Source organism: Macadamia integrifolia, chromosome 2 (assembly GCF_013358625.1).
Source record: "Macadamia integrifolia cultivar HAES 741 chromosome 2, SCU_Mint_v3, whole genome shotgun sequence".
In the NCBI taxonomy this organism is placed as follows: domain Eukaryota; kingdom Viridiplantae; phylum Streptophyta; class Magnoliopsida; order Proteales; family Proteaceae; genus Macadamia; species Macadamia integrifolia.
This window is the reverse complement of record NC_056558.1, coordinates 18363076-18388618: the sequence shown is the minus strand read 5'-3', so window position 1 is coordinate 18388618 and position 25543 is coordinate 18363076. Positions and strand designations below refer to the sequence as shown.

The 25543-nt window shown below is 36.3% G+C and overlaps 1 protein-coding gene and 1 pseudogene across 1 annotated transcript; both read right to left on the bottom strand.

Moving 5' to 3' along the window:
* Positions 1 to 2198: 2198 nt before the first annotated feature.
* Positions 2199 to 3422, bottom strand: LOC122057130 (metal transporter Nramp5-like). Its single transcript, XM_042619135.1, has 6 exons — positions 3227 to 3422; positions 3051 to 3129; positions 2924 to 2964; positions 2730 to 2808; positions 2509 to 2613; positions 2199 to 2392 (listed from the first exon to the last, which is right to left on the bottom strand). The coding sequence occupies exons 1-6, from the start codon at positions 3371 to 3373 to the stop codon at positions 2250 to 2252; spliced, it is 594 nt and encodes a 197-aa protein (XP_042475069.1). The 5' UTR covers positions 3374 to 3422; the 3' UTR covers positions 2199 to 2249.
* Positions 3423 to 8739: 5317 nt separating this feature from the next.
* LOC122072090 lies at positions 8740 to 15413 on the bottom strand (annotated as a pseudogene).
* Between the last annotated feature and the right edge of the window lie 10130 nt (positions 15414 to 25543).

Genomic DNA, 25543 nt, shown 5'->3' with positions numbered 1-25543 from the left:
AGGTCAAAAAAGTAAATTCAACCTCAACTTTTTGAATCGTTACTTTAATTTAAATGGCAAAACGAAGGGTATTTTTGAGAATGAATGCACTCTTCCCAAACAACCCGAACAACCCCTCACCCCAACTGATCGTCTTCCTCCTCGTGAGTCTTTCTGTTACCTTTGCTAGTTTTTATGGCATAAAGTTCGGCGAGATCATCTCCAATGAGTTAAGTAAAGGCTCTCTTTCTTCTCGGCGTATCTAATGCTTTTCTGTGTTTTAGGGTTTAAAATTTCTGGTGGACTTCATTTTTGTTTTTTGAAGTTTAGAAAACAAAACCTCTTTCCAGAAATTCATGTATCAATTATATTGTAATAATTTCCATTGTTGTGCATTAGAGATGAGGTCGGTAAGATAGTTCTAATCAGGTCTCTCTCTCTCTCTCTCTTCAAAGAAATCAATTGTATTAAATATGCTAGTGTTTTCAAGAAAGTTAAAATCCAGGAAGATGACAAATGGCAATATTGTAGGCTTTTTTTTCTCGCAAAACAATATCTTAGGCTTGGTACTACTATAATGATGACATGTGAAATTTCATAATTATAATATATTTTATAGGTTGATTCTAAGGGTTTTGGGATTGATTCTGGTCAATTCCAATTTGATTTGGATTTGGATTGATATTGGCAGCTACTGATTTGATCTATGATTCCGTGTTTAAAATCGATTATAAGGTTTATAAGACTAGATGTCTTAAGATTTGAGGGCGATTCTAGGGTTCTTTTCGGTCCTATGTTGATTTGATTGGATCAAAATTTATAGGAATCAGTTCCAAGGATGTAAGGGACGGTATTAGTATCGGTCTCTGTCGATGTCGATTCGATACCGATCCGGATCGGACGGGATCGGTGGGTATCAATCTATTTTACTCCTGATTTTTATAAAAGGTACTACTTTTTACCTATTTTACCCCTGAAACGATCCGGATAACCGATCCGGATCGAGGATTGGTCTCAGTCGATACGATCGATCCCATACTGATACTTGAAACCATGATCAGTTGGATCTCCAATTCCAAGTTTAAAATCCCTCGTTGATTTGGCTAGTTCGAATCAATCCCAATTCCGATCATTATAGAATGCCATATCTAGGATTTTTGGGATTGGCCTATTGGTTTTTAGAATTTAGTGTCAATTCTAGCATTTTTGTGATTGATTCGGATCTGATCCAGACTGGAATCATTAGGGACCAATTTACTCTTTGATTTTGAGTTAAAATTCTAGTATTAGCCGATTTGGATTAGAATTGGTCGTGAACTATCCAACTCCGGAAGTTCTAGAATGGTCAATTTAGAATTGGAATCACTTGTGGGATTGTTTTGATACTCAATTTTGAGTTTAAAATCATTGGTTGAATACCAATTTCGATCCAAATTGACCATAGTAATACCTACCCAGACTGTTTCAGAATGACTGATTATAAGACCTTTTGTGATTGATTCGATCAATTTCTGATTATGGTCACTTTGATCTAGATTTTATCTAGTAATAGGCCAAACTGAAATCAAAGTTCAATTTCAATTCAGACCGGTTTGGTTTTTATTGAGTTGACTTAATGGCCTCTTGTAGATAATATGTTCTCTTTTAGCAATTTTTTAAAGTTGTTATAAAGTCTTTTATGGTTTTGATTCGCTTGATCTGGTCCAATTCAATTTTTTACCGATTTGATAAAAACTCAAAAAAATAAAGGTTCGTTTTACGTTACTCTTGATTAGTCCAACCCGCTTGGACCGAAAATGAACACCCTTACTCAAAGCAGCAGACCCAATCACCCAACGGTTAGTATATTTTTTTTTTTTTTTCAATGCCATGTTGCAATTGAGATTTGAGATTCCAAACGTAATGATGGGTCTATTTGAAGATAAAATTTCATTTCTACCCTTTTTAAACACTTTGTCATAAAAAATGGTGCAGCAGCTTTTAAGTTTTTATTGGGAATATAAACACATGAAATTACTTTTTGAATCCTCTTGAACCAATCATTTCTTTCACATTATAAGACTTTTAGGTAACCAGAAGTGGGTTACAAGCCTTTTGTAACCTACCTAAGTTACAACTAGACAAACCCATTAGCTATTGCTTATCCTTAATAGATCATCTGTAAACATGGTAGTTGGTTGTGATCGAAATGGATATATATATGAATAAAAGAACTGCAGATGGCAATAGAATTTTCTTTAGCTAATAATAATCACATGGACTTCTTTTAATTAATAAAAATGTAAAAAATAAAGAAAAATTACCCCATATCTTTGTAGACCCAGTAGGAGGAGAGTGCTCAAACCAGTTATGAGAACTCCAGTCCATACTGGAATATGTAGTAATATGTTGAGTGCAAAGGCTGTTCCAATTACTGTTACAATAAAATGAAATAAGAATTAAATAACAAACTATGATATAAAAACTGATGTTCGAGAAGAGGTGAATCAGTGTCTTCAAAAATAATAACGTGAAAAAGAAAAAGAAAACCTTCTGGAATATCAGCGGCAATAACTGCAACCTCTGCTAGCAACCAAAGGCAATATTTCACGAATTTTGGATATTCTAGCTTACATAGCTCAGCCAAATGTTTACCTGCATTACCCAGATAAGAGAACAAACTTAAGGCAGCAGACAAGATTGATAGAAGGAGAAAACCTACAGTGTTTGAGCTGAAGAAATGTAGAATATTACTTGGATCAAGATCATACCAGTTGATACACCGAGATTCGCAGCGAGGGATTGGATTATTAGAGCAAAAATCAACCCAATAAGGATGATCCATAATAGCTAATAGTGTTTTAAAAAATAGAGAAAAATAAAAAAAGGTTTTGTTAGTTAAATTTCCTTCTTGCATTTAGAGCTAAAACTTCAGCTTTGAACTTGAGATTTTGTGGAAGATTACCTCATATCTATGATTAGCTCCAGCTTGGAGATCAGTTTCCACTGCATGATAACAAATCTAATTACATAAGGTAGAGAGAGAGAGAGAGAGAGAGAGAGAGAGAGAGAGAGAAAGAGAGAGAGATTACAATTGCCAGGGTCCAAATAAGCCAAGGAAACAAGGAAACCAGGACCAACAAAAGCCAGAAACTTTCTCCAGCCAGGTTGCTACTCATCAAAGTGAATACAGTTAGTGGAAATGATTCAAATGGAAAATCTTGAGAGCAAAAGAGAAGAGAAGAGAAGAAAGGGCAAGCGTAGAGACCTTGTAAGCAGGATCATCTTGTTCATGGAAATGCTTATTGTTATCATTAGTAGGCAATGAAGGTGGGGTCGTCCCATCCACATGGGTTATACGTTTGCTTCCCCTTCCCGACGGAGGGTCCCTTACAATTTGTTGCTGCAACTCCATATCTCTCTTTTGCTCTTTCTGACTCTTTCTCTCCTTCTCACTGGAGACTTTCTTTTTCTCTCTTGTTTAATTCCAATCCTTTATTTCTCAAGTCTATTTATAGATAAAGGAAACACAAACAGAACTGTAGCATGGAACACTTCCAAACACTCGCACATATCTCTGATTAATTAAAATTTTTTTTTTTGGTGCAAGGGCCCACTAGTAGCCAAACAAGAGACTCGCATAAGATGTCAAGAGAAGGACCCACAACGGGACCAGAATGGGACCCAATAGGGCCACAACCTTCTTGTAAGGCACAGTAAAGAAATTAATTGTTGACTTATATGTTGTTAATGTTGAATATGTATGTCCATCAAACCCGAATTATTAAGGAAAAAGTTCCAACAACCAGAGCATAATCATTCCTCCCCATCCTCCTTTCCTCTCTACCTTTTTACCGCGGATAGGTTTATTTGGTATGTTATATGATACCCTATCAATACTTTAATAGGTAGTCAATTTGGTTCACAATATCTATAAAAATTTGTTTCCTTAATGTTCACAATGTAATAAAATTAAGAGATAAATAATATAAGGGAGAAATAACTATGTCTGTTTAGCATTCCTTCGCCTACACACAACTGATGTTTTAGGGGACTATGAAAAGACGTCTCTATCCCTTGAAAACTAAGGATGTGTGTAGGCATATAGAACGCTAGACAGACATGATTTTTCCTCCCATAATATCATATTTGACTTCACAAGTAATTTGCCTGTGAATTTACCAATCCAAGTGGAACATAACAGAAAACTTCTTTTTTAAGTAAAAAGAATACCAACAAATATCAATTCTATCCCCATTTATATTGATTCAATTCTCTATGCAAATTTAGCCAAATCTTCTGCTATTAGGTTTGCTTCTCGTGCACTAGATGTTTAAAGTTTTTCTTCATCCAAAAAAAATGATTTATCCATTATCTTAAGATTTTCAAAACCCCTATAAAATTTTAATATATTTCCAAAATAAAACAATGAACAGAGAAAACTTATGCAGTGGAGTAAGTTGAACAAGTAGTGAAATTCTGTTCTGTAATAGAACTAAGCCCATGCTCTCTCACCATTCAAAATTTCATTCCATGGATTGATCTTGCCCATTTTTTCATCTGCACACACGCACACACATAGAGAGGCACGTTATTTGACGTGAAACAAGTTGAAATTTGTAAATCCATAGACACTCGCAAGCCTGAATAGAAGTCAAACACCTTATTCATTAAATCATCTGTACTTTCTAATCACTTAACAGGATTGAGTTTTCCTTCACTCATGATTAAGAGGACTCTTTGATCAATGACTGTCATTTAATGGAGGACTAAGTTTTTCTAAGGTCACGACATCCATTCAATGCATGACCATTTGATTAGGGGGTGGGGGGTGTGTTAGTTCACTGTGTGGTGAAGGAAAACTTCTTTAGTTAATAGGATTGTGTTTTTCTCCATTCACGAAGACTCTTTTCTACGAATAATCACTGTACATTCTGTTATCATGTAAATTTTTATCTCAAAAGACCAATCTAAAAAAAAAAAAAAAATGTGTTCACAAGTATATGAGGAAAGGGATCCACATCGATATGGGATTAATAGTTGCATACACAATCCACGTCAACCTTTATATATCTATTCTTGGTATGGTAAATCTTAAGTAGGGCAGATATATCTAGTGGTTGGTGTGGTAAGTAGTACTCTAGTATAATTCTTATATTACGTACCAAAATATTAAAACAAAATCAACCTAAGATAAGAAACTTGGCAAATGAACATGATTGTGGCTTCAACTCCAATTAACACAAAAGTAAGGTTTTGCAAAGTGATTTGTAGAGCTCTTCATTTTTATTTTGGAAATAATGTAAATTGAAATTTTATATTAATATGAATTATGGTCAAGATGTAAAACAATTATTGTATATCATTCTATTAATTACAATTAAAAATGCTATTGAAGTGGTGGTTTTTTGGTGACGTCCTTATGTCTAGTCCGTCACCATTAATTTATCAAATTCGCATGCAGATCCAAGAAACAAATGATATGAAATTTTATAGATAACTCTACATTTATCAAAAGATTACTAGCTGTAAGTGGATTAAACAATTAGACTACTTGGTCAATTATTTCATTTATTTTGATAAGGGCCTATGTATATATGGGTGACCATAGGGTAAGGTGTCAATCTCTTGGATAGAAGGCATTTGATATTATTAAAAGAAGAAAAGAAAAACCATAAAAAACAAAGTCGTTTCTGCATCAAGATACATGGGATGATGAAATGATCGTCCTATCCTCTATGAAAGAGAAATATCATCGCTGTTGATACTTCTATGTAGATTCCTATTGATCCCTACACTGATTTAGAAACCACGTTTCCTTTTACAGAACCCTCTCCCATATATTAATATTAATATATATTAATGTACATATATAGCTACCAAGCTATTGGAGAGTACAAGTTGAAAATCTCTAGAATAGGAGATTTTAATAAAATGAGTCAACGAATGAACTTGTGATTTGTAACTCTTGTGGTATCCACATGCAATTTGAGAAAAAACTCGTGTCCAGTTTCAAAGAAGCACATGTCCCACACACAGTGCTTAAGAGGAACACGTGATCTATTTGAAAAGAATATGCTGACAAAGCTTCGGTTAGATGGTGATATAGTATTTTGTAATATCTTAGTTAACTAGTATTAAACAATAAAAGAAAAGAAAATAATATTATCTCCTCAGGCAAAGTCCCAATCAAAATTTCACGAAGAATTTGGTGCAGAAAAAAGTACATCTATCTAGGTGTCATTAATATGTATCAACTCCCTTATAATATGAAGTTGATAATACTTTTTTTTTTTTTTGTTATTGATATCCCCTCAACACTGTCTGAATGTCTGATCTGTCCCTTAACTATGATTAAAAGATAACCGTCCTTTAATAACCCCATATAATTGTTGGAGTTTCATACGAAAGCAATAATTTCACATTAGATGTGAATAACCCCCTCTTTAATAGCTTAGTTTCTAAGGATAAATTCTACCCAAGTCCCATCAAGTAGTATTAGAGCTGAGGTGAGCTCCTGCTTGGAGGGAGAGATTGTTAGGGTTCCTATTGGTGCCATGAGGGGTTGAACAATTCGCACTAATTGATTGATATGTCAAGTCCTATATGCCAAATTTTAGAATAGTTTTGTTTTATCATGTAACCAACTTCAATTGGATTAACACCGAATATTTGAGCAGGAGAAACTTACGGGTCTATCTATCCACAAAATTCTACCCCATCTAAGCTCTCATGTCATGGAACTGGGTGATTGTGAAAAGTTTGCCTCTATTAATTAAACGCCAAGTCCCTTTTGCTGCATGATGGCTGCACTATAAGAGGCGGGCAAGGTGGTCAAAATGTATAATATTTTCATTGAGCTTGCATTCAACATTGCATGAGTATGGATTAGTGGAAGAGTGTTGGTTGATGAGCTTGGTTAGATGGAGCCCAATAGAAAACGTGGTCTCCTTAACGGGTAATGAATGGGCTTTCTAATTAAACACCTTAAAGCGTAGAGTATTGTGACAACAACAAATATAACCTTATCTTAACTAAACGGGGTCGGTTATATGGATCTGATATGAAAAAAAAAATAATAATAATAAAGAAGCAACAAAAGAAGGGAAAAAGAAGTAGAAGGGGGGGGGTAAGAGGAGAAGATAAAGCAGTATTCAAATATGCATCACATGATTGGCTACCCGGGTCCTTGTCCTCCACAAAACTGTATCCATGGCTATACTAAAATCGAGCCCCACCATATGCATATATTTTCTCACCAATTTATCAATAATCATTTCAGGCATGCCCCTACCTCTTTTGCTTCCTAGCAAATGACTATGATCACTCTTCCTTACTGGGGCTAGGTTTTTGTTGTACATGCCTATACCACCTCAACCGGCTCTTGCGGAGCTTGTCCTGGACTGGTATCTCAATTCCTTTCTAATACAATCATACCAAACTCTATCTGTCCTGGTCTTGCCATAAAGTCCTCTCAGCATTCTCATCTCCGCTACACTCAGTTTAGTCAAATTACTCTTCTTGACAGTCCAACACTCCGCTCCATATATCATAACTGGTCATATAATTGTCATGTAAAATTTCCCCTTGATTTTAACATGCATTCCTATGTTATATGGTACTCATATTACACCTCTCCATTTCATGCATCCCACTTTAATTATGTGGGCCACGTCATTCTCTATATCACCATTTGTGTTAATGATGGACCCCTTGTATTTAAAATAGTCACTCCACAGTAGCTCCCGTTCCCCAAGTTTCACCACTCTCTCCCCGCCCCTAGTTTGACTGAAAGAGCAAATCATATACTCTATCTTCGTTCTGCTTATCATAAAAGCTTTTGATTTCAAGCTTGATCTTCATAGCTCCAGTTTAGTATTAATACCTTCCACGGTTTCGTCTATCAAAACAATATCATCCGCGATAAGCATACAACAAAGGAACTGGGTCTTGCAGGTGCTTGGTCAAATCATCCATTTTGAGTCCAAACATATAAGGGCTTAGAGCCGATCCTTGGTGTAGTCCAATAGTAATTGCGAATCTGTTACTTTGACATTCTATTGTTATGACACTCGTCACTACTCCCTCACACATGTTCTTAATTTATTATATCCATATAGTTATTCACACCTCTTCTCTCCTCTAAGACATGCCAGATGACGTAAAGCGTAGAGTGTTGTGAGCCTATAAAAAATCGAACCCATTATGAGAAAGGCAACAAATGTTCAGTCTAACAAGATTGGTCCCTATATAATGTTTGAAATGTCCATTAATTAGTAATCTTAACAATTGTGTGGAGAAGGGAGCATGCCCATTAATAACTGACCCTAACAATCATGTAGAGAAAGAGAGAAGAAAAAATCAACAATGGAAGGAAATCTACAAACATTATAAATTTCGAGTATCCGTCTCTCTCATTTATCCTATTATTCTTTCACAAAGCTCATGCATCTCCCGATGGCAAATTTATAAAACCTATTAGTCCATTCAGATAATTATTCATATCACAAGCATCTTTGTTGGAAAACATGGATTGGTCTACATAAGTACCATGGCTTTTGACGAGGCGCTTTTTTTTTTTTTTTTCCTTAATAGATCAAATTAGTTACAAATGATTTACTGGCAATGAACTGCCTGATTCACCACCATTAACTACAAACAAGTACTAAAACAATATAGAACTGCTTTTTCAACCTTTGATGACACAGCTATTTTGGTAAAGCTCCTCAGTGAGGAGTTAACCAAACAAACCCCCCACCCCCCCCCCCCAAAAAAAAATAAAAATAAAAATAAAAATTGATATACAAGAGTAGTGGTAAATAATTATTCTGGTAGTGGGATATCTGCAAGGTCCTCTCTGTAAGGAGCATCATTAAGCTCAGAGACACCATCAGTCTTATTGAACCCTTTCTCCATTTCGATTTCAGCTTTAGAATCTAGCTTTGCTGAGTTTATGAATGTCTCTGTCGTATCCTTTCGGAAAGCTAAGTAGAGAACAGCAACAACATAGATGACCATGAAAGGAACCACAATGATCCCAATGAACACATTTGCAACCATGGGTAGACTGTTGTGGATCAGCCAAACAAAGAAAGCTGTGCTCAAGAAATAGATATTGATTCCAATCATGGCTGACCAGATTAATAAACAAATCGGAGGAGGAAAGAGAAAGCTATAAGAAATGTACTCACATAAATAGAGTTTTTATGTGGCCCCATCTTGCTGGTGCTGCTGCTAAACTTGAGGAGTGGAATCATAGCAAATGGAAGCTCAAAGGCCAATATCATCTGTAGCATTCATCCAAAATGGTTTAGCAAATAAAGGGTCTGGTACTTATATGTCATGGTTGTTAGGACTTAGGACTGTTCATATTCATCATAATTACTTGCCAAATGGTAGACATTGGGTAGGCCCCCTGGTAGGTGACCCCAAACCCGTAGATCACTGGTTAGACCATAACCCCAAACAAGAAGGGAAAGTGACTTACAAGTAGGTATGTAAATAGATAATTGAAATTCCGGTTTCAATTTGGATTCATAATCAGGTTTTGCATAAAGTAGGGTATCTTATAAACATCCAGATATGAATCCAAATCAATCCAAAATCGATACTGTATCAATATCTTATTGGTTTTGAAGGTGAGATACCATGTACTAAAATCATCGGCGTAGGAAATGCCTTAGGCTCAGAGACACTTTTCCCTTCTTTTAATTTGTGTAACTTTAGATCACTCTTTCAACCACTTCTTGATTGCTTAATTTTACACTCGAATTTGAACAGTGGGATCGATATGGGTTCTCAATTAGATAGATCCACCAGTGTCCCTCCCCAAGTCTTCCAAGTGACAAGGAAATATGATCTCTTTAAAAATTCCTTAAGGTGGTGATGTCTATTATTCTATTTTAGTAAAATAAGGAAAATAAGTAATATAACTTAAAAATACAAAAGTGGATTACTAACCGATGCAACAATAATTAGTTGACCAGCCCCAGAAGGGCCAAGAATGATGGAGATAATAAGGCTGGGTGCAATTGCAACAAATCTGGTCATCAAGTTTCGAATCCAATTCTTCATTTTGAGGTCCAAGAATCCCTGTTCAGTTTTTAAGGGGAAAAAAAAATTTGAAGTTTTTGTAAATTAGAATGAATTAATAAACTTAAATCAAACATTGCAGACAAAACAACAATTAAGTTCAGATGTCACAACCTGCATGATAAATTGCCCAGCATAAGTACCAGTAATGCTGGAGCTTTGTCCAGAAGCTAGCATTGCAACAGCATAAATAATGGAGCTTGACTTTCCCAATACATTCTGACAAGAAAAAAAAAACCACCATTAAAATGTAATTTAGATTGTATCAATTGTAGTGATTTTTACCATACAAGAATATATGTTTAGCTTTTGTATCCAATCTAATTTTCTGTAGTGATTATTTTGAAGTGTCATTTAGATAGATAGGGTTTGAGTTGAGGCATGATCAACTCCAAAATTAGGAATGTAAGCGAATAGTCGAAAATCTGAATTGGGTTCGCATTTGTATCCATTTAGGAGTATCCGTATTCGGTCAAAGGGTACCCGGATTCAAATTTGAATTATTCAAAAAATAATTATCCAATCTGATTAGACAATCAATGAGGGTTCTTGAAGTTTAGACAGATCTAGAGAATGAGGAAAATAGCTAAGACAACTTAGAAAGATGGATTGAGAGAAAATTGTATTCATTGGGGGGAGGAAGGTCCGGATTACACAAGTCAGAGATGTAAACAGATAGTTGAAAATCCAAATTCAATCTGGATCCATATTCGTTTAGGGGTAGCCAGTGAATATCTGGATCCTTCATTTCACAGAAAAATACAGAATCATCCTAGTGAAGTAAAAATATGTCAAATATGATTCTTGTTAGAATCTCCAAAGTGCTAAAAATCCTCGTAGAATCAGTTTTTTAGAAGTGATAAGTGATTCAAACCTCGAGAAGGAAAGAAGCCGAATTAAGAGTAAGGTTGCTACAACGCTCTGCATCTACTGGGGAGATGTTAGTGGCATTGCAGGCAGTTCCTACTACCGCGACCATCGAGAGATTGATAAGAAACGCCACAAATAGTGCCAATCCACTCTCTATCATGAAGAATCTACATGCATCCTGTAATTTAAAGGAGCATACACAATTAGTGTGAAATGATAAAATTTACACTTGTTGAAAAAGTATGTAATACTAAAAGGGCAAAAAAAGTAAAATTACAATCTTGTGATCACCAACCTTAATTAAAACAAGATTTCACTATTAATTATCTATTTTTGAATGGCAGAGAAGATGTCTAAAGGATCCATTAATCTGAATGTTGATGAGGCCACCAATCAACTCTTATGTTTTTTACAATACACTAGGCTTTGTGAGAGCAAAAAAATCATTCTCATATCAGAGCCATAACTCCCTTGCCACCTGAAATAATAAAGGGACTCTAAGGCCTTTGCCTCCTAGGAATTCTAACAAGGAAGTTGATGTTCCTCATTGTGGTGAAATCTTTTACTATTGGGTTATGGATGCAAATAAGGACTTGGATCTTCTCCAGTGAGTTAGCCCCCAGCACACATCTGATGGATTGGAGACAACCCCCCTACTCTCTAAAAATAAAACAACAAGCTTACTTCGATGCCACGAGCACTTGCAGGTATCTTCCTTGAAAGAACTAAAGCAGAGTGGAGATAAAGATTGTGCCTGTTTGGGCATGAAAAGAAAATGAATAAGCTTCTCAAATCTAATGTGTTGTGAGACCTGGCAGACATTGCTTCCAAGAAGAAACTTTTCACTTGTTTTCACCCACACTCACTTTGCAACACATCTTGGAACCCAGGGATTGGTTCCTACCATACTTAGGACCTTCCCACACCTTTGAAACTTTCCATCAAACCTATGGTGGGTGTGTTGCACAGTGAGTACAGGAGAAAAAAATGTGTGCAAAAATTCACAAACTGAGGCCAAGTCTTATAACTCTGGAATAAAACACATGTTGTATAGGAAGGAAATTCATACGGCATGATAAGGGCTCCCAATAGGGCAATGGCATCGGCAGTGGTGCTTTGACCACTGAGCTTGGGGATGAACAATCCTTGTAGCACCTCGGATGCTGGAGGCTTTGCACGACCCAATTCTCCAAAATAACATGCGGCAACCACGAATATTAGGATAGAAATTAATATTTCTAGTTTCCGGATCTGACCAAACAAAAGGAGAAAAATTAGAATAAAATGAAAAGTGTCTGATAATTTTTTTATTACATCATTATAATTAAATAATAAAATTTTCTTATTGATAGTTGACGCCCTTTATTGCTTTAAGGTGTTCAATAATTTTGTGATTTTATTTTTTAACCCTTTTAGTATAGCACACTTTTAATTTTTAGTGAAAGTAAATCCTATCAATTCACATATATATTTGGAAAATATGCAGAACGATGATAATTTTTATAATATTGATAATAATAAATAAATAAATAAATAATGAAAAAAAAATGAAGATAGCTTTTTTAATGACATAATGATAACATTTTCAAATTATTTAAAAAAAAAAATTTAGCCTTAATTTAAAGAACTTTTTTTTTAGGTGCTAGAAAACGCACTTTGGGGCGAGACCCACAAAGGTCCAGGACATGAGCCCACAAAGGGCCAATGAGGGGCACAAGGCCGCACTCAATTGAAAGCAGAAAAGGGTGCATGACATACAGCATGCAACATGGGAGGAGTGACTTGAACTCGAGCCTATACAACATGTGTTTTATACTTGAATGATTTAAATTGATGAATGAGACCTACAAACCATCAGTGTACATGTAATGGACTGTCACACGGTTTGTCGACAAGAAAACAATATGTGAGGGAGGAAAGAGTGTCAAAGAGAAGAGAGAAAGTGAGAGGATCATACACAATGGCGGTGTATGGATCCTTTCACCCGTCCACTGACAAAAAATGAGGGCCCCACATATTCTCTCTCCTCCTTAAACCCCCTCAGGATTTAAGATTTGTAACACTGTTCCCATACATCTGACCTCACTCATTTTTTTTATGAGGAGTAGGTGTTGAATAAGAGAGGTCTTCTCTCATTTTGGCTAGCTTAACCTACTTGCAATAAGGCTCCAATACTCCAATCCACTATTTGGCCTCATTACTTTAAATGAGACTATATCAGAATTATTAATCATGATTCATGACAGTTGTTAAGATTAAGATGATGACAATTACTAATTACCAAAGCTGAATCATCATTAAGCAACAAACAAAAGCAAAGTACAATAGAATTATGTTTTTTTTTTAAGCTAAATAAGGTAAGTTAAATTAAAAAACACATGCCTGCAAGAACTAAGGCCTCCTTGTCAGTCTCCCTAAACAACTTTTAAATTCTAAACAAATGCTATAACACAACAACTAAAAAACAGTGCTGAGGATTAAATAATTACCCCATATCTCTGTAGGCCTAGAAGTATGAGAGTGCTAAAACCGGTGAAGATAACTCCACCCCATACTGGGATTACTGGGAATAGTATATTGATAGCAAAAGCTGTACCTACCACTGTTACAATATTTCCCAGAAAGGAAAAGAAAAAAAAAGAGAGAAAATGAAAAAACATGTTAGATCTTTCTCTTCTTGCATGTAATATCCATGCAGGTAAACAAAGAAACAAATGATGAATAAATTAGATTAATAATGGAGGAGGATACCTTCTGGAATATCAGCTGCAATAACAGAAAGCTCTGCTTGCAACCATAGGCAGTACCTAACATACTTTGGATACTCTGCTCTACATAGCTCAGACAAGTGCTTCCCTACATGACCATAAAAGAGAAAAAAGTTGGTAAGAGAGAGTTAAAATATTATGTGGAGTAATATGATGAAAAGATCTTATAGCTCTCAACTCTCATCACATCGACTACTGGGTAGTCTGCAGCCCCCCTTATACAATTGGGAGTCTTTATAATAAACAACACAACAACATATTCAGGCTTATCCCAACTTAATGGAGTCGGCTACATGAATCCAACAAAAAAAAAAAAAAAAAAAAAATGACAGATGAGAGTAAGGGGAAAGAAACACAGGCTACCAAATTCGGACAATCTCAGCTACATGAATCCTTGTCTCCAATAGGCTCTATCGAATGTCATATTTGAGCTAAACTGAGATTATACATGTCATTCCTCACCACTTCACCTATGGTCATTTTAGGTTTTCCTGTATCTCCTTTAGCTTCTTCAATCTAAATTAGGTCACATTTATACTCTCTCCACCTACAAATTCTGTAAACCCACATTGGCTATAAATTAGCCTATAGCCCCGTATATACTTGGGAGACACTCCACCTACTAGTTCAAACTTCTAGAATGAAAACTTTACAAGAAACATACCTGTAGCGACTCCAAGTTTTGCTGCAAGTGACTGGATTATGAAAGCGAAGATCAACCCAATGAGGACAACCCATAACAGCTGATAGTGTTGAAAAAGAGAGAATGAGTCTCCTGGGAACTTCTACTCTTACATGTAGCAAAAACAGCCAAATATATAAAGTTTGGAAGTTGAAACCAGTAGTCTATGAGTTACCTGATATTTATGATGAGATCCAGCTTGTAGATCAGTTTCCACTGCAAAATAATAGTTTACCAAAGGAAAAAAAAGATGTGAAATAACCATTTTAGAGAGAGAGAGAGAGAGGGAGAGGGAGAGAGAACTTACTATTTCCTGGGTCAAGATAAGCCATGGAGACTAGAAAACCAGGGCCTAGGTAGTCCAAAAAATTTCTCCACCCTTGTTTCTATTGCACAAAAAAACACATTATATTATAATTCATATAACAAGTGATAATTTGTTTTGGGATTTTCTTTAAAGTAGTAGTGTAAGGGTTTGTAGGGGTGTGATCCTTTGACCAGTCGTTTCAGTCGGCTTGGTTCTCTCAGGTAGGTCCAGATGTATGGTTATTTTGGGCTGGCTTTGTCTTTGTATTTTCTTCGGATTTTCCTCTCAATTTGGTTCCTCTGTAACGATAGGCCGTTGATTTTGTTGTGGAACTCTCTTCTTTTGGGTGAAGGAGAATTCTAAGCTTCTTTGAATATATTTTAATCACATAAAAAAAGGTTTAAGGAGGAGAAAAAAATGCAGAAAGAAAAGAAAGAGGGGTGTTAGAAGAACCTGTTGATGAGGATCTTTTTCTGGAAAGTATTTGCTGTCTTTAGTAACAGGTGAGGGTGGACTATCCTCCACATGGACTATGCGGTTGCTTCCTCTTCCCAATGATGAAGGATCCCTTCCCATCTGTTGCTGTTGTTGCTGCTTCTGCTGCTCCATCTCCTTCTAAGTCTCTCTTTCCAGGCTCTCTAGTAGCTACCTCCTTTAGTCTATATATTTCCAATCAGAGATGAGCTACTGAGCCTCTCTTAATTTCTAGGCTCTCTAGTAGCTACCTCCTTTAATCTATCTCCACTTTCAATCTAACATGAGCTTCCATTCATTTTTCTTCTATATTTATAGATAGAAACCACAGAAAGGTGCAGTATGAAACACACCCATGCACAGTCCACCTATTGAAACATAAAGACTAATGAAAAAATCAAAGTATCCTTCTCAATTCGTCACTTACTTATGCTGACACTCTGATCAGGTAAGAGTCTAAGTCCTATAAATTGTCAACATTAACCTCTCTAAGCATATATTCTCTATGGTCTATACTTGAAGATGTCAATATTTTATAATATACCACAACTGATCAGCTAAGGCTACAGAACCACGTATAATTTTGGCAAGAGTTTGTAGTTTTCTGCCTTTGCTTATGCTTAACTAAATATCAAATATCTAGTCTTATATCTGAATATTCAAATGGATGTGGATATAGGGCAACCTATGGTCTGCGGACTTTAACGCAATGGTAAAGTTGCTCTATCGCAACATAGCGGTAACGGATTTACGTTGAGAAATAATCTCCACAAAGCTAAGGTAAGGCAGTGTATATGGCCCTCTCCAGAGACTCCTTAGTGGTGGAAACCTTGTATGGTTGGTTTACAATCTTGTTATTCAAACTGTAAGGATAACCTTTTTTTTTTTTTTTTTTTTGGGGTGTGGTGGGGGGGGGGGGGGGGAATTGAAGCTGGGCAGGATAGCACTATGCACAACACTGTATTTGCCTCTCTCTCTCTCCTTTCCCCTTGGAGAAGTCCCCTTCCATCCCAGCTGCCCCTCATTGATTGAGACGTTAGCTAGCTCCATCTAACGGTATGCCCAACTTCCTCTTTTTATTTTTTTTTTATTTATTTTTGAGGTGAGAGAGAGGAGGGAGAAACAATACTGTTGTTCATCAAAATGACATATTTGTAAAAAGACACAGCATGAGGCATGTCTAATGCTAAATACCTTCAATATATCATCATAGGTGAAGATGATGATTGATAATAATTTTTCGTTTGGTTGGTGAATGATTTAAAGATGCATGGAAGAAGTTCATAAAATGGTTGGGCACACCAATCTGTCTCTTCTTAGAAAAATGGTGTTGCTGCAACTGTTAAGTTTGTCTCGAATTCTTGACCCGTTTTAAAGATTGACCCGATCCGACATATTTTGGTGGCGACCCGAATAGGGAATTTTCTAAGATATGTGATGGAAGCAGAGGGGTATGGTTTGACCGGATCGACCGCGACCCAATGGGTCAACCCGTAATTTGGAGTATATATAATGTACTGTTGCTTGTTGAGAAAGTCATTATATTCTAGGGTTTTCACGCAGCTAGGGTTTCAGGGCGAGTTTTTCCTCGCCGCTGCTAGCGTGTAATTTCTCTTTTGCATAGTGAATCATCTTCTTCTTTGCTCGAGGACGTAGCACACCACCCTGGTGTCTGAACCACATTAAATCTCTATCGTACGGATCTATTGTATCTTTATTATTCGTGTTTCTTGGTGTTTGATCTAACAAACTGGTATCAGAGCTCTGGGTTACTTCGATCCATGGCTTCAACGAAATACGATATTGATAGGTTTGACGGCAACATCAGTTTTAGTTTATGGCAGGTTCGAATAATGATTGTTTTCACACAGCAGGGTTTGAAGAAAACCCTATTGGGGAAGGCGAAGAAACCTGCAACTATGTCCGATGATAATTGGAACGATTTGGATGATAAAGCCCTTTTAGCTATTCAGTTATGTCTTTCGAATGATGTTCTACAGGAAGTTCTCTCAGAGAAAATGGCTGCTGAGTTATGGGTGAAGTTAGAGAACCTCTATCTCACCAAATCCCTCACCAATAGGTTGAGATTGAAGCAACAACTGTATACATTTCATATGGGTGAAGGTACTTCTATTAAATCCCACATATCTGAGTTCAATTCTATTGTTACTGATTTGAAAATGATAGATGTTAAAATAGACAATGAAGATTTGGCCCTATTATTGTTATGTTCTCTGCCTCCATCTTATAAGCATTTTAGGGATACCATGATTTATGGTAGAGAGACAATCTCTATTGAGGATGTCAAAACGAATATGCAAAGCAAGCAGAAGATTGATGATGAGTTGATATCTACCAATAAATCTGATGGTGTTGGTTTGGTAGCTAGAGGGAGAACGAATGAAAGGGGTTCAGATGGTGACAAAAAGAAGGCTAGATCAAAATCTAAGCACAAGAATTTAACCTGCAATTACTGTAAGAAAAATGGGCATATTAAATCTGAATGCTATAAGCTTTTAAATAAGCAGAAGACAGGTGGTGCTGCTCAAAATCAACAGAAAAGAGATGATTCTGCAGAAGCCAGTATTGCTGAAGATGAGAGTGAGTCTGATATGCTTTTGGTGACTGATGATAAAGTTAGATCACAGGATGAATGGATTCTTGACTCTGGTTGTTCCTACCATATGTGTCCCAATCGTGAATGGTTCTCCACATACGAATCAGTTCGAGGTGGAGTTGTGTTGATGGAAAATAATGCTTCTTGTAAGACTATTGGAATGGGAACGATCAATATCAAGATGTATGATGGCATTGTCAGAACCTTGTCCAATGTCAGGCATGTCCCTGATTTGAAGAAGAATCTCATCAGTTTAGGAACTCTCTTAATTCAAATGGGTGCAAGTATACAGCTGAAGGTGGAGTCATGAAGGTCAGCAAGGGTGTTCTCTTATTGATGAAAGGAATCAAGATTGGCAGTTTGTATGTGTTGCAGGGTACTACAGTCACTGGGTCTGTTGCAGCAGCTTCATCATCTATGTCTGAATCAGATGTCACAAATTTATGGCACATAAGGTTAGGCCATATGAGTGAAAGAGCGATGGCATCATTAAGTAAAAGGGGCTTGTTGTGTGGTCAGAGTACAGGAGCAATGGAGTTCTGTGAGCATTGTGTGTTTGGGAAGCAGAAAAGAGTTAGTTTCAGTACTGCTATTCACAGGACCAAGGGAACTTTGGACTACATTCATTCAGACCTATGGGGGCCCTCTAGGGTTGCTTCAAAGGGGGCTGGTGCAAGATACTTGCTTACTTTCATTGACGATTTCTCTAAGAAGGTTTGGGTCTATTTCTTGAAGCACAAAAATGAAGTATTTGTCACTTTCAAACAGTGGAAGAATTTGCTTGAGAAGCAGACCGGGAAACAAATTAAAAGGTTGAGAACCGATAATGGCCTAGAGTTTTGTGAAAGTGACTTTAATGAGTTTTGCAAAAATGAAGGTATTGCAAGACACCATACAGTTGTTAAACACCCCAGCAGAATGGAGTGGCAGAGCGTATGAATAGAACCTTGTTAAAAAAAGTGAGGTGTATGTTATCAAATGCAGGATTGAGCAAGGAGTTTTGGGCAGAAGCAGTTAACACAGCAACCTTATTGGTGAATCGATCTCCTTGCACAACTATTGAGTGCAAGACTCCAAAAGAAGTTTGGTCAGGTAAACCTGCAGACTACTCAAATTTAAAAGTATTTGGATGTCCTGCTTATGCACATGTAAATGAAGGGAAGTTGGAACCTAGGGCTAAGAAATGTATTTTTCTTGGGTATGGATCTGGAGTGAAAGGATACAGGTTGTGGTGTCCTGATCCAAAGTCTCCAAAATTTTTTATTAGCAGAGATGCTACTTTTGATGAATCTGCTATGTTGCATCCTAGAAAAGAAACTCCTATTCATTATGATGAAGGTCAAGAAAAATTTAGAGAGAAGGTGGAGTTTGAAATTGGTGGTTCATCTTCAAACAAACACAATCTACTTTAGTCCAACTGCCTACTTTTACTGAAGGAGATGATGCTCAAGAGAATCAAGCAGAAGAGTGGTACAGCATTGCTAAGGATAGACCAAGGAGGAATATTAGACAACCACAAAAGTATGGGCATGCTGAATTTGTTGCTTATGCATTGTCTGTTGTAGATACAATTGAAAATAGTGATCCTGCAACATATTCTGAAGCTGTTGCTTCAATTGATTCTATAAAATGGTTGATTGCCATGAATGAGGAGATGGAATCTCTTCATAAAAATTAGACTTGGGACCTTGTGAAGCCAAGAACAGGGAAGAAAATTGTTGGTTGCAAATGGGTCTTCAATAAGAAGGAATCTGCCTCAGGTGTTGAAGATGCTAGGTATAAGGCACGTTTGGTTGCAAAGGGCTACAGTCAAGTACAAGGAATTGATTTTAATGATGTTTTCTCACCTGTTGTTAAGCATAGTTCTATTCGTGTCCTACTTGCTTTAGTTGCTATGCATGATTTGGAGTTGGAGCAACTTGATGTGAAAATAGCATTCTTGCATGGTGAACTAGAAGAATAGATTTATATGCATCAACCTGAAGGGTTTGCTATTGAAGGTAAGGAGGACCATGTATGCCTGTTGAAGAAGTCCCTATATGGTTTGAAACAATCTCCTAGACAGTGATATAAAAGGTTTGATTCAGTTATGGCTAGTTTTGGATACTCCAGGTGTCAATATGACTGTTGTGTTAATTTCATAAAGCTCTCTGATGGATCATTCATATATTTGTTGCTTTATGTTGATGATATGTTGATTGCAGTAAAAGATAGGAATGAGGTCAATAGGTTGAAGGAACAATTAAGTTCTGAATTTGAGATGAAAGATTTGGGGGCCGCAAGGAAGATCCTTGGCATGGAGATCAAGAGAGATAGAAAAGCATGGAAGTTATGGCTATCTCAACAAAAGTACACTGAGAAGGTATTGAATCGTTTTGGCATGAAAGATGCCAAACTTGTAACTACTCCTCTTGCATCTCATTTTAGACTTTCAACTGCTCTATCACCTAAGACAGATGAAGAGGTGGAGTACATGTCACGTGTTCCATACTCTAGTGCAGTTGGCTCCGTTATGTATGCTATGGTTTGCACTCATCCTGACATTTCACAAGCTGTCAGTGTGGTGAGCAGATATTTGTCATGTCCAGGTAAAGCTCATTGGGAAGCAGTGAAGTGGATACTTAGGTACTTAAAAGGGACCTCTAGTGTTTATTTGGAGTTTGGGAGGAATGGTGATAATTTATTTGGTTATGTTGATTAAGATTATGCAGGTGATCTTGACAAGAGGAGGTCACTCACAGGCTATGTATTTACTCTTGGAGGAAGTACGGTTAGTTGGAAGCTACTTTACAGGCTACAGTTGCATTATCTACTACTGAAGCAGAGTATATGGCAGTGACTGAGGCAATTAAAGTAGCTATTTGGCTTAGAGGTTTGTTAGGAGAACTCATCATGGATCATGGGGTGACTGTTATCCATTGTGACAGCTAGAGTGCTATTCACTTGACTAAAGATCCAATGTATCATGAGAGGACAAAGCACATTGATGTTCGGTATCATTTCATAAAAGAAATAATTGCTCAAGAAAATATTCAAGTGTTGAAGATTGGTTCTGAAGACAATCCAGCTGATATGTTGACTAAGTCTTTATGTGTTGGTAAGTTCGAGCATTGCTTGAACTTACTTGGTGTTTGTCGTGTTTGAGTTCAACCCTTTGGAGGGCTATTGGAGAAGATGAAGATATTAGCTATTTGTTTATCTGTTGGAGGAGAATTCAAGCCAAGGTGGAGATTTGTTAAGTTTGTCTCGAATTCTTGACCCGTTTTGAATATTGACCCGATCCGACATATTTTGGTGGCGACTCGAATAGGGAATTTTCTGAGATCTGTGATGGAAGCAGAGGGGTATGGTTCGACCGGATCGACCGTGACCCAATGGGTCGACCAGCAATTTGGAGTATATATAATGTACTGTTGCTTGTTGAGAAAGTCATTGTATTCTAGGGTTTTCACGCAGCTAGGGTTTCAGGGCGAGTTTTTCCTCGCCGCTGCTAGGTTGTAATTTCTCTTCTGCATAATGAATCATCTTCTTCTTCACCCGAGGACGTAGCTCACCACCCTGGTGTGTGAACCTTGATAAATCTCTGTCATACGGATCTATTGTCTCTTTATTATTCGTGTTTCTTGGTGTTTGATCTAACAGCAACAATTAACATTTCTTAGTGCCATGCATGCAACTTATGATGTTGATATTGATATCAGTTCAAGCCAAGTAGTTGATGCAACCTAGCTGTTCTCAGAAGTCCTAGGTATTCAACTTTTGGGCCCCATCCAAGAGATTTTTCAAACTAAATATCAGTTTATTTGAATGATCTTTAACTTCATATAACCAGATGTCTCTTTGAAGTTTGGAGTGGCAAAACTATCCATATCAGCCTTGCAAGAAGAGCAAAATTAATGAAGAATCTACTTAATTTTTTTGTCTTATATATCTTAACATGCATGGGGACCACAAGTTTTCATCACCTAGAGAACCCTTATTCTCTCCCACCCAAGTTTTCATCTAGAAGAGATCCCTCTCAAACCCTAATTGGTGTCTGTATCGAAGTAATATTGTTGATGATTTCAATTATCTCTTTTTCTTTTGCTATTTCTCGAAAGTGATCTAGGAATTTGTCTTCGCCAAGTATTGGCCTTTCTATAGACATATTATGTCCTTCCATAGAGAATGGGCATCACGGTTTTAAATTGGTATTGATTTGAGACTGATGTCAATCCAATTACTAATCCACTAGTAATTTATAAGGATAAATGGTTTAAAATATCAATTAAAAGAAAGAAAAAAAAAGGATGAATCCATCCAATCTCAATTGATATGATTCAATCCGTTTCAGTATCGCTTGAGATCGATTCCAAGTTTTAAAACCTTGGTGGACATGGATCCTTTCCTGTTTTGGGGAGTAAATCAGTTTGTGACGCCATTTGTCACATAGCATTAATTTTGTGCAGTGATTTATCATATTTGAAGGGAATGAAACAAATGAAATTGCCTACCACCTCTTGCGCACATTTTTCTAGATCACCATCTTCTTTGATATTTGTCAAGAGAACCTCTCTCCTCCCCCTCTCGTAGTGATACCTTAGGAACTAGCTTATCATTTTATATTGGGATATTTAGGTGCAGCTTTCCTTACCCTTTATGTCCTTTGATTTCACCCATTTCGGCCTGTGCTTTATAAACTGCTTTGGCACAATATAAGAAATGGTCTATTCGCGTCTTAGCCCGTCGGAGATCTAAATTTGCCTCAATTGTTTGTCTTTTTCCTTCAGCTCTACTCAAGTTCGCTTCAGCTATTTCAAGAGTTCGCTGAGCTTTTTGGGATCAATCTCACTACCCCTTTCTACATCGTTTACTACAATGGTTATCTCATTACCTGCTTTGTGGGGCTCTCAATCCTCCCCTTCACTTTATTTCTTTTCTTTTTTTAATATAATTTTTTATTCACTTTAAAAATAATAATAATAATAATTCCTATTATGCATTCCACTAATTCCTACTGTATTCCTCTCCTCTTGAATATTGTAGATGATCATAGCCAAATTCTTTTCATGACGAATTCTTGCCACGCAAATATTGGATTATTATAGGAGATAGGATTCCTTGCTTGTCTGATCACCTGGTCGTACGAATCAACATCTAATACTATCATACCTTCTGTTATTTCAAAGATAAAGAGGGGTATATTTGAAAACAAAAATAATAGGTATTGGATGCTAACTCGTACAACTAGGTGATCAGACAAGCAACTGATCCGTTTTCTTATTATAGGTAAAACAATGTGACAAATTTTTTTTAAGCTTTTGGTTTCTCACTCCCCCACCCCACCCCACCCCACCCCACCCCACCCCACTCAAATCTTCTAGAATCTTTCTCTCTCCTTCTTGAAAACGTTGGAAGCTTCAACAACCTAGATAGCTCCCTCAACATTGATTACCACAAATATCGCCACCACATCTAAGTTGATTCTAAGTGATCTGACAGTTTATTGTTTCAAAACCAAAGTAATACTTCATTACTCAAATTGAAAATCAAACTGACTATTAATGGTTTAGTTTGATCTGATTTTAAGTCATCGGTTTCGATTCAAAATTGATATCCATATGTAGGAATATTTTTTTAAATGAATAAATAAATACACTAAAATCCCAAAGAATGGGATTTTTTTCTTTTTTAAAATTTTTCTAATGATGAATATCCAAACCTTCGACCTAACTAGTCCGCGGACCTATACTAACCCCCACAATTGAATGGACTTAAGCAATTTATTAACAAAACAAAAGTTATGCATTTTTGCTTAACCCTATGATATTAATTCGATTAATTCGATATGTCCAAATAATCATAAAACAAGCTTCATGCCTTTTCCACAATTTTGTTTTTTTATTCATGAATTAAAATATGACAAAACTCCATATTTTCTAAGCAGATATCTCACCTCATAAAGAAGGCCATGACCAATGGGTTCGGTCTGTTTTCTTATTTATATTTTTAGGTAATGCGTAGTGACCAATTTATCATGTTCCAAACTTTGAACTTCGATCTGGTCCCCATGCAGCGGAAGAAATGTCCTTCCGATTCATAGCTTCCTAAAATAAATAAAATTATAGCTGAGTTTTTTAATTTTTTTTTCAAAGAAAAGATTTCTCAGCCACAAAGTGTAAAGAGATTATATTTTTATCTAAGGTGATTTGACACTAGAATTGAATTCCTTGCATAATGAATATTGTCAATAACTCTCAATCAATCTGCCAAAGTCTAAATTAATATTGTTTTTCAGTCAGATCTTGTGGATGAAGGAAAACTCGATCCTTATTGGGAAAAAGAATGCTACCTGCCTGAGGGGGTTCAAGAGACTGACCACACTTGATCCTTATCAATTCTTTTGGTGAGAGCACATACTACTACTATATCTTAGTATATTAGATAGGATAAAGTGTAGGGAGGATCAAACTCATGACCTACCCCTGGTTTACTCTAGGCCTAACAAGGGTAACCGAAGAAATATCAATACATGAGCAGAAAAGAGCATATTCAAGGTTAGATTTCTAGATAATATTGGAAATTAAAAAATGTACTCTTCAGTTTATTGAATGACTTTTGATTACCTTAACTCATGAATAACCCCCCCTCTTCAAAAAAAAAATAATAATAAAATAAACCTATCACATTGTTATAGGGAAAAATAAGCCTGCCACAATGCCAGTGTGCAGATTCCTCTCACATCCCCCCAAGTCTTCCACTTGATCGAAAACTTTTTCCATTATTTATTTTACTAACTTTTTATCTCTATTTTTTTCCCCTCTCTCCCTATCTTATCTGAATCTAATCCCCCTCTTTTAGATTCCTGGTTAGACCCCACCCCTCAGCGCCCTACCCATTTTTTTTTTTCTGTAATTAAAGGAAACTGAGCTGTTTGTTGGTCTAACCAGCATGCACTAAGACATCCTAGCGATCCCTCTTCCTATGTTATTTCTACTCTTTAATGGCGGCTATTTTATTTTCCATTTCACCAATCGCATATCCCAAAAAAAATTTACTTCTATGTGTCATATTTTATTACTTTCGTACAATATAGACAATTTTTCCTACCAAGAAATTTTGACATTTATTCTCACAAAAATAAATATATAGATATTTTTGTTTTTTTATTTATGCTCTATTACTTTATCTGGATACGAAATTTTATAAAGTATCAATTTACAATCAAACCAATTAGGGATTGTAATATCTATCTATCTTACTAGATCTATATTATATTGAAGGACTTATCTATTAGGAGTTGAGACTTGGGAGCATTCATTTGGGTCTATTGAACAATAACAAGAGTGAGAGACTGATTTTTCACCTACTTTGTCATGTATGAAAGTACTTAACAAGTCATTAAGTAGTGTATTCATTTGAAGATCATGAACCATTGACAAAACAACAAGGGAATAAACCAAACCCATAAATGGCAGGATATGTTTTGTTAGAATAGAATGAGAATTTTACAAGAAGCAACAAGCTAACATTTCAGAATTCTTAATTACATTGAAAGTGAACTTATTTAATATAGTAAGTTCATGTGATGAAGGACTCCGCATCCATCTCATTGATTGATCAAATTTCATCAGCAAAGACGTTATATGAGTAGAGAAAAGTTGTTCGAAGTTCAACCTAAAGTTTCAAAATGTTAATAAATTATCATTCTATAATTTCCATCTTGTGGCATTCTCATTATTTTTCAGAACTTTTCCCTAAACTTTTGCTATTTTGCTTGCTTATCTTAAACAAGA

Coding starts and splice junctions, on each gene's coding strand:
- LOC122057130 (XM_042619135.1), bottom strand. CDS start 3,373: ATGGAGTTGCAGCAACAAATTGTAAGGGACCCTCCGTCGGGAAGGGGA. Junction 3,130..3,226: donor AAGATGATCCTGCTTACAAG/GTCTCTACGCTT, acceptor TTTGATGAGTAG/CAACCTGGCTGGAGAAAGTT. Junction 2,809..2,923: donor GAGCTAATCATAGATATGAG/GTAATCTTCCAC, acceptor AAACACTATTAG/CTATTATGGATCATCCTTAT.